The sequence below is a fragment of the Mesoplodon mirus genome, assembly GCF_964341445.2.
Source record: "Mesoplodon mirus genome assembly, chromosome: 1".
In the NCBI taxonomy this organism is placed as follows: domain Eukaryota; kingdom Metazoa; phylum Chordata; class Mammalia; order Artiodactyla; family Ziphiidae; genus Mesoplodon; species Mesoplodon mirus.
In genome coordinates, this window is record NC_138976.1 from 27,391,616 (window position 1) to 27,401,719 (window position 10,104).

Below are 10,104 nucleotides of genomic sequence, written 5' to 3' on the forward strand. Positions count from 1 at the left end.
TAATTTTTGGCTGTGTTGGGTTTCTGTTGCTGTGCATGGACTTTCTCTAGTTGCGGTAAGTGGGGGCTACTTTTCGTTGTGGTGCACGGGCTTCTCATTGTGGTGACTTCTCTTGTTGTGGGGCATGGGCTGTAGGCGCCCAGGCTTCAGTAGCTGTGGCAAACGGGCTCAGTCGTCATGGCTCGTGGGCTCTAGAGCGCAGGGTCAGTAGTTGTGGCGCACAGGTTTAGTTGCTCTGCGGCATGCCGGATCTTCCCAGACCAAGGCTCAAACCCGTGTCCCCTGCACTGACAGGAGGATTCTTAACCACTGTGCCACCAGGGAAGTCCCAATCTTATGCTTTTTATACCCAAATGTTACATGTTCTTCAAAGAAACCCTAGAAAATTCAGATAAGAGATGAAATTAAGAAAATAAAAGCACCCATAATCCTGTACCTAGAAAAAGTTATGGTGTATATTTATATTCTAAGCTTTATTAGAAGGTGGTATGTATTTGGTCATATTTAAAATGATTTTCAGATTTCAGTAGCTCTAAGTCCTGCCCCTTATCTGCCTATATATGAAGTGATTTCTCTCCCTAAACATTTCTAAGAATCCCCAAGATTACTTACACATGTAAAATAGCTGTTTCTCAACTGTGTCACTTCCCTTCTGGAATTCTCTGACAGAAGGAAAATGTTTTCTTATAGGAAATCAAAGCTTCTGATGCGATCTCTTTGCTTTCCTTTTATTACCATGTTCATTGGTCTCATTTGTCCCTAAGCAGTGCCCAGAAACCTGCTGTTGTTCTTCTGCTCTTGGATTATTTACCTCACTGAATGCCTCTCACCAGACCTCTGACCCCTGACTGCCTTGCCACCTTGGGTTGTTAGCATTGTGCCACCTCCTCCAATCTTGTGAATCTGGGCTGCCATGGATTGCTGTCCTCACTGTTGTCCTTCTCTAGCTGGTACCAGTCTCTCTGGCTTCACCAAACCTGTTGTCCCTTGATTTTCATTGCTCACCTCTCTCACCAGCCAGGAGGACAATGCCTTCACCTTCTTTTCTTGTGTTCATCTCTTTTCAGAGTGGCATCCCCATAGCAGAGTTGTTTAGTTGTCCAGTACATAACTTTTGTTTCTACCACAGCCCTTTCCTTTCTAGGAGTTTTGGGCTCTCTGGGCTTAGGGGAAGGCTGGGGAAACTAATGGGAGTGAGGTCAGGTCCTTCTGCCCTTCCTTCCAATGCCCCTTCTAATTCCTAGGACCTGCTATTTCTGGTACAAGGTGCCAGATTTCCTCTTTCATGTTGATATATTCTTTGGACCTCCACATTCTTTCTTATGTTGAGTCTGGCCTGGCTTTTCTCAGGTCTTCTCTCCTCACAGATCCTCTCATTTATGTCTACATATCTGATGCCCAATTTTAGACAGAGTTTCAGTTGTTTCCTGTGGGTCCAAAGAGCAAGGGACCTCTTTAAGGTGTCTAAACATTCCATGAAGGTTAAGCAGTTTTCCAGTATTCTTTGACAGTCTTATTCAACAAGTGGTTTGAGAAATTCTGAGATCTAGAGAAAGTGTCCCAAGGAGTTCATGGTATCAAAAGCAGTAATGGTGCCTGCTTACATTTATATTAAAGATCAGCAGATAAAATAATTGTTTAAAAAATATCCCTTTAAAAGTGGACATATAGTTCTTCAATATGTAGTTAGTGCACATCGTAGAGATCAAATGAATGTGCTTGTGACTCAGTCACTTAGCCAGACACGGTAAATTGAATATCAACCACCAGCCATTGCTGGACTTGGCCATCACACAGCTGTAAATTATTTTTATTCATAATTATAAGCACAAAATTATTATTAAGGCTAGACAATTATTTAAGACCATGACATAAGGAACACAGAAACTGCTATATATCAAGTTAATGAAGAATATAAAATATTAATAATTCTCAGATTTTCTTCAATATGAACATCACCAAATCTGTAAGCTGCATCCATTTGATCAAAATTCTCATGTAGCACATTAGGAGATATAAGAATAATTTTATAATTATGATTTAAATGGAGAATGTTAGAAGACTTTTCATGTGTGGGAATAAAGACTTTTTAACCACATGTGTTACAATTAGGAGAGTGTGCATAAGCAGACAAATGAAACAAAATATGAAAATACTAATTGTATTTTTTGCATGTAAAATATAAGAATATCAGACATCCATAATAAAATAGTTTTTAATTTATTTTATGCTGTAATTCATAGTTAAATTTAAATTTTACTATACTCTTGGCTCCCAAGTATCAATATAGTACACTTTAAAAACGATACTTTTTCTTACATAATTAGTCTACATTAACTGGCATGTAAAAAGTCAAAACTTATTTTTGTACATAGTGGGTATATATTATATGTAAATGTACAATTGTTGAAGATTGCATTTAAATGGAATTTATAATACATTTTCAACCTAAAATCATGTCATTATAACATGCAGTACAAAAAAATGGCAGACCCATTAACAAATATCTAAGGGATTGAAGACATTCTATCTCTGTACTGTTCAATGTGGTAGCAACCAGCTGCATGCAGCTATTACAATTTAAATTAATTAAAATGAAATAAAATTAAAAATTTAGTTTCCCATTTACACTAGCCACATCCCAATTGCTCAAATAGTGCATGTGAATGGTGGCTATCATATTGGATGGTGCAGTTGTATGACATTTGCATCATTGTTCATAGAAAATTCTATCTGACAGTGTCGATCTATATTATTGTGAAAGGGATTTGTTAGTTAAAATAGTAGGAAAAGCTGCTTTATGTGTTAAAGTTATTCTTGCTAATGTCTTTTCCATGATTATAAGTATTTAGAGAGTAGAATTTATGCCTAACCAGGACTGGTCCATACTGGATGCTAAATACATACAAATACACTTATTGTATCCCAGTACCAATAATGAAGACAACAGCAGACAGTGAGCCACAGCCACCGCCCACCTCTGCAGGAGACCCTCCAACACTAGCAGTAGGGCACAGTAACGTGCACACAGTAGGCGACCAATAAATGCCTACATGAAGGAGTGACGACTTAGCAAGAAGGAAGCCACCTTCTACGACGCCTGCCTTCCCCAAGAACTACATTTCCCTGTACGCTTGGCACCATGGGCTCTTGTGAAGTAAAAAGAGCGGCAATTACTTCCTACTGCCCCTATCCGCCTTTGCCTGGCAGTGCCACAGTGTTTCCTGGGAAAGGTAGTTGTAGCGCTGGTGGTCAAGCCCCAGCAAGGTGAGCGCAAACTAAACTTCCTAGCAAGCAGCGCACCGGCCTGGGAAGGGGAAGATGGCGGATGCCAAAGATGGTGTTTTGTGGCCTGCGGGAGCCTCCAGTGCCCCAATTTCATTCAGCTTCAATCGCACGTCCGCCCGGAGATGGCTGGTGGGAGACGCGGCTCTGGAGAAGGATTTCTTGAAGACCGAGAAACGGAGGGAGCTGCAGAGTGTGCAGCCCTCAGAAGCCCCCAAGGAACTTGTCATCCCTTAGATCCAGAATGGCCATCTCAGGCAGCCACCGACTCAGGCCCCTGGGCCATCCACACATTCTGAGGTGTTGGTGGATGGGATGCTGTCCCAGGCTGTGAAGGAGCTCATTGAGGAATCCACAAAGTCTCTGGAGGAGAGAGAGAATGCGGGTGTTGACCTCACGCTCGCTATCCCCATGATCCAGAAAGGATGCACCCCCAACGGGGAAGGGGCAGACAGTGAACCCTGGGCTGAGACAGTGCCGGAGGAGGCTGATTATGAGGCAGTCCCTGTAGAGGCCCATGGGCTGGCCATGCTGCGGGGCATGGGCTGGAAACCTGGCGAGGGCATCGGCCGTACCTTCAATCAAGTGGTGAAGCCCCGTGTCAACTCACTGAGGCCCAAGGGGTTAGGGCTGGGCGCCAACCTGACTGAGGTCCAGGCCCTGGCCCCCACCAGCCCCCACCACCTGCTGAGCCCAGATGAGGAGCAAGAGAAGGATAAGGAAGACCAGCCTCAAGGACTGGTGCCTGGAGGAGCTGTGGTGGTTCTTTCTGGCCCTCACCGAGGCCTCTATGGGAAGGTGGACGGCCTCGACCCTGACAATGCTCGGGCCATGGTCCATCTGGCTGTGGGGAGCCGCATGGTGACTGTTAGGGAGTACTGCCTGCGGCCTGTCTCCCAGCAGGAGTTTGACAAGAACTCCTTGGATCTGAGCCAGGTGAGCAAAACTTCCCCAAGGCAACAGAATGGAACAACCTCGTCTTGGAAGGCCCTTCAGTATCAGGACCTCCACGTCCGGCAGGAGGACTCAGCGAGGAAGCGGAAACACCATCCAGACCGGTGGGACCCTGAGCATCTCAGATGGAGACAGGATGGGCCTGCAGCCAAGAGTGAGAAAGCAGCTCCCAGGAGTCAGCACTGGCTGCACAGGGACCTGCATGTGCGGTTTGTGAACAAGCTACACAAGGGTGGCCAGTATTACAACACCAAGATGACAATCGAAGATGTCCTGAGCCCAGATACCTGTGTGTGTCGGACAGATGAAGGCCAGCTCTTAGAAGGCCTGAGAGAAGACATGCTAGAGACCCTGGTCCCCAAGGTCCAGGGCAACTGGGTGATGGTGGTGCTGGGGCCATGGGCTGGAAGGGTGGGCCATCTGCTGGACCGGAACAGAGAGCAGAGCCGGGCTCTTGTGCAGCTGCAGAGAGAGAATCGGGTGGTGGAGCTTCACTATGATGCCATCTGCCAGTATGTGGGCCCCAGCAACTTGGAGGACTGACCTGTGGACACACTCCCATCCCCCAGGTTGTTACCAATCCCGTACAGTGTGAAAAGCCTGCCTTCACGAAGGTGGGGGAGGTAATGTTTCCACCCTCCACTTGCAGTGCAGCCCTGGGACAGGATGGACCAGAAGGGAGGCTAGAAACAAACCCAGTATTTACCAGAACTTAGTATATAATAAAAACCAGTTCAAATGCTTTGTAAAAAATAAAAAATAAAAAACAACAGCAGAAGGAACAATGTCACCATATATTTTGATACACTTTATGTTGTACGAAGTGCTTTTGTGTAAATGATCTCATTTGAATTTAAAAACAGTTTCAGGAAGTTGGCAGTGATTATTACTCCCATTTTACAGTTGAGAAGTCTGAAATTCAGGGAAGTGAATGGACTTTTCTAGATGGTAATAGCAATAATATTAACAGATTTTTTTGATCATAAATTTTAAATGGTTGTTAATAGCTAATGTCTATCGACAGTTAATATTATTAGCTATTGATATCGATAGGTAACGTTTCTTGGCCCCTCAATGAATCATGTAATTTAATTATCAGAAACCTCTGATTAGGTACTACTTTTACATCTTCCTATTTTACAGATGAGGAAACTAGGGCTTGGGGGAGTTAGGCAACTTGCTCAAAAGTCTGGGATTTGAACTCAGGTAGTCTTTTATGCTTGTATGTTGGGTTAGATTCATACTCGCTTTTCGTCTGCTCTAGCTTTGGCCTTTGAGATCCAAAACAACATGAGCCCTCTTGGTAACTTGGTGGTCCCAATTCGACCATCTTGTAAAGAAAGAAAATTTAGCAACTAGTATTGTGTCAAATAATCCCACAATATACATTATATTGAATGTAGCCAACCTTGAGATGCTGTGTACTGATGGCACCTTGATGCAACAGACTGAAGATATTGATCAAAGGAAAAAAAGACACGTGACTCTTTAGAGTCAGCCTTACATTTGTTTGCAGCTGGAAACAATTATGAGTTTCTGCTACAATAGAGAAGACTGACAATATGCTGTCAGCCAAAGACCTAGAAATCTCACAATTAAGCCAGTCTCAACTTGGCATTGAGATGTCTCTGTAGTCATGGGTGAGGACCTCCAGGTGTTTACATCATTTTCAGCCCAACATTTTCGGGTACTTCATGTGACTCCAGCTCTGTGACAAATGTGAGCTAAGTTTTCTGAGTCTCAGGGCTTGGGCAGAAATGAAGCTATACAGATAGAGGGCTGATGCAGAATTTGAAGTATTGTCACGTTTGTGTCAATGGCTGAAAAACTTTCTGCAAGAAGTCAGAACATGTTGCTGCACATCAATTAGATAAAAAATTGCTGAGTTTCAGTAAAATTCTGCTGGCCATGAAGGTGAAAACCATATTGTCAGAGTTTTTTGTCATCTATAGGACAAATACTAGGCTTCTTAAGTACTGTGTGTCTGTGTGTATGTGAGAGAGAGAGAGAGAGAGAGGGAGAGAGAGAGAGAGAGAGGGAGAGGGAGAGAGGGAGAGGGAGAGAGGGAGAGAGAAAGAAATTTCACAAACAGAAGATAATAAGTCTGTGGGTATATATGTATATTGGCTGTAATCTCTCAGTTGCAAAAGTCAAACTCAGTTCAGGCTGGTTTAAACAAAGAAACACAAACTGGAATCCATTGGCTCATGTAACTGGTATTTTCAAGGGATCAAACTATATTTAGAAATGGCTGAATTATGAGGTTAGATTAATATCATTAAGAAGCTTTCTCTTTTTCTTACAAATTAAAAAATATACTATTTTTAAATTTGAATTCATTCTCAGGAAGGCTCTCTTCATATGGCCACAAAGCTGTCCTTAACCACATCATCTTAAATGGTTCTTAGCCTCTATAATCCTATAAAAGGGACTACTTCTTTACCAGTAGTTCAGAAGAAGTTCCATGGAGGGCTCTGATTAGTCTGACGTGTGTCATCTGATCATCTCTGAACCATCTTTGAAGTAAACTGGAAGGATGGACACTGAGACTGACTAGCTTTGGTCACGTGCTCACCTCTGAAAAGAGACAGTAGAGGCCACCCTCCTCAAACCACATAGTCTGAGAGTATGGGAGAGGTGTTTCCTAAAATGAAAAATGTGTTTCTGATAGCAGCTAACTAAACAGGTGGTCACTACTTGTGTGTGTGTGTGTGTGTGTCAGTGTGTTTGTTGTGTTGTGTTGTGTTGTTTAAGACCAAGCCCTAGCCAAAGTCCATCAGTGACATTATGAGATTCGATTCAAACACCATTTATAACTTTGTAATTTTACCTTTTGTTAGTTTAGGAAGTTTATGCTTAGCTACAATTCCAATGTAAGAGATGGGTGACTGATCTTGGATTGATGCTAAGAAGTGCTAGAAATGAAATTCAAATGTCATTATGAATTCATATATACCAGCTAGTATTCAAGTAAATTATTCACTTTTTTATACAGATAACTTAAAGTATAGTAAAATAGTTGACTTTGGTAATATTAACATAATGTTTAGATGTTCAGTATATTTCAATAAATATTTGTTGACTTCTGAATGAACACATAAACAAAATCCTAGTTAGTTTTTCTCTATTGTCTCATGCTCTTAAAAGAATTTGAAACCACGAGGAAGACAGCAGAAGCAAGAACTACAGTCCTGCAGCCTGTGGAACAAAAACCACATTCACAGAAAGATAGACAAGATGAAAACACAGAGGGCTATGTACCAGATGAAGGAACAAGGTAAAACCCCAGAAAAACAACTAAATGAAATGGAGATAGGCAATCTTCCAGAAAAAGACCTCAGAGTAATGATAGTGAAGATGATCCAGGACCTCGGAAAAAGAATGGAGGCAAAGATTGAGAAGATGCAAGAAATGTTTCACAAAGACCTAGAAGAATTAAAGAACAAACAAACAGAGATGAACAATACAATAACTGAAATGACAAATACACTAGAAGGAACCAATAGCAGAATAACTGAGGCAGAAGAACGGATAAGTGACCTGGAAGACAGAATAGTGGAATTCACTGCAGCGGAACTGAATAAAGAAAAAAGAATGAAAAGAAATGAATACAGTCTAAGAGACCTCTGGGACAACATTAAACACAACAACATTCACATTATAGCGGTCCCAGAAGGAGAAGAGAGAGAGAAATGACCCCAGAAAATATTTGAAGAGATTATATTCGAAAACTTCCCTAACACTGAAAAGGAAATAGCCACCCAAGTCCGGGAAGCACAGAGAGTCCCATACAGGATAAACCCAAGGAGAAACACACAGAGACACATAGTAATCAAATTGGCAAAAATTAAAGACAAAGAAAAATTATTGAAAGCAGCAAGGAAAAAACGAAAAATAACATAAAAGGGAACTCCCATAAGGTTAACAGCTGATTTCTCAGCAGAAATTCTACAAGCCCGAAGGGAGTGGCATGATATACTTAAAGTGATGAAAGGGAAGAACCTACAACCAAGATTACTCTAACTGAAAAGGATCTCATTCAGATTCGATGGAGAAATCAAAAGCTTTACAGACAAGCAAAAGCTATGAGAATTCAGCACCACCAAACCAGCTCTACAACAAATGCTAAAGGAACTTCTCTAAGTGGGAAACACAAGAGAAGAAAAGGACCTACAAAAACAAACCCAAAACAATTAGGAAAATGGTAATAGGAACATACATATTGATAATTACCTTAAACGTGAATGGATTAAATGCTCCCACCAAAAGACACAGGCTCACTGAATGGATACAAAAACAAGACCCATATATATGCTGTCTACAAGAGACCCACTTCAGACCTAGGGACACATACAGACTGAAAGTGAGGGGTGGAAAAACATATTCCATGCAAATGGAAATCAAAAGAAAGCTGGAATAGCAATGCTCGTATCAGGTAAAATAGGCTTTAAAATAAAGAATGTTACAGGAGACAAGGAAGGCCATTATGTAATGATCAAGGGATCAGTCCAAGAAGAAGCTATAACAATTATAAATATATATGCACCTAACATAGGAGCACCTCAATACATAAGGCAACTGCTAACATCTCTAAAAGAGGAAACCGACAGTAATACAATAACAGTGGGGGACTTTAACACCTCACCTACATCAACAGACAGATCATCCAAACAGAAAATTAATAAGGAAACACAAGCTTTAAATGAAACAATAGACCAGATAAATTTAATTGATATTTATAGGTCATCCCATCCAAAAACAGCAGATTACACTTTCTTCTCAAGTGTGCATGGAACATTCTCCAGGATAGATCACGTCTTGGGTCACAAATCAAGCCTCAGTAAATTTAAGAAAATTGGAATCATATCAAGCATCTTTTCTGACCAGAATGCTATGAGATTAGAAATGAATTACAGGGAAAAAAACGTAAAAAACACAAACACATGGAGGCTAAACAATATGTTACTAAATAACCAAGAGATCACTGAAGAAATCAAAGAGGAAATCAAAAAATACCTAGAGACAAATGACAATGAAAACACAATGATCCAAAACCTATGGGATGCAGCAAAAGCAGTTCTAAGAGGGAAGTTTATAGCTATACAAGCCTACCTGAAGAAACAAGAAAAATCTCAAATAAACAATCTAACCTTACACGTAAAGAAAGAACTAGAGAAAGAAGAACAAACAAAACACAAAGTTAGCAGAAGGAAAGAAATCATAAAGATCAGATCAGAAATAAATGAAAAAGAAATGAAGGAAACAGTAGCAAAGATCAACAAAACTAAAAGCCGGTTCTTTGAGAAGATAAACTAAATTGATAAACCATTAGCCAGACTCATCCAGAAAAAGAGGGAGAGGACTCAAATCAATAAAATTAATAATGAAAAAGGAAAGGTTACAACAGACACTGCAGAAATACAAAGCATCCTAAGAGACTACTACAAGCAACTCTATGTGAATAAAATGGACAACCTGGAAGAATTCGACAAATTCTTGGAAAGGTATAACCTTTCAAGACTGAATCAGGAAGAAATAGAAAATATGAACAGACCAATCACAAATGATGAAAATGAAACTGTGCTTAAAAATCTAACAAACAAAAGTCCAGGACCAGATGGCTTCACAGGTGAATTCTGTCAAATATTTAGAGAAGAGCTAACACCCATCCTTCTCAGACTCTTCCAAAAAATTGCAGAGAAAGGAAAAATCCCAAACTCGTTCTATGAAACCACCATCACCTTAACACCAAAACCAGACAAAGATACTACAAAAAAAGAAAATTACAGACCAATATCACTGATGAATATAGATGCAAAACTCCTCAACAAAATACTAGCAAACAGAATCCAACAACACATTAAA

General features: G+C 40.8%; 1 protein-coding gene across 1 annotated transcript; it reads left to right on the forward strand.

Moving 5' to 3' along the window:
• Positions 1-3,320: 3,320 nt before the first annotated feature.
• Positions 3,321-4,817, forward strand: LOC309802844 (G-patch domain and KOW motifs-containing protein-like). Its single transcript, XM_082618730.1, has one exon. It carries the CDS (start codon positions 3,601-3,603, stop codon positions 4,780-4,782), a length of 1,182 nt encoding a protein of 393 aa, XP_082474856.1. The 5' UTR covers positions 3,321-3,600; the 3' UTR covers positions 4,783-4,817.
• The last annotated feature ends 5,287 nt before the right edge of the window (positions 4,818-10,104 follow it).

What these genes read in the sequence shown, in the direction of transcription:
- LOC309802844 (XM_082618730.1), top strand. Translation starts at nt 3,601, where the DNA reads ATGCTGTCCCAGGCTGTGAAGGAGCTCATTGAGGAATCCACAAAGTCT.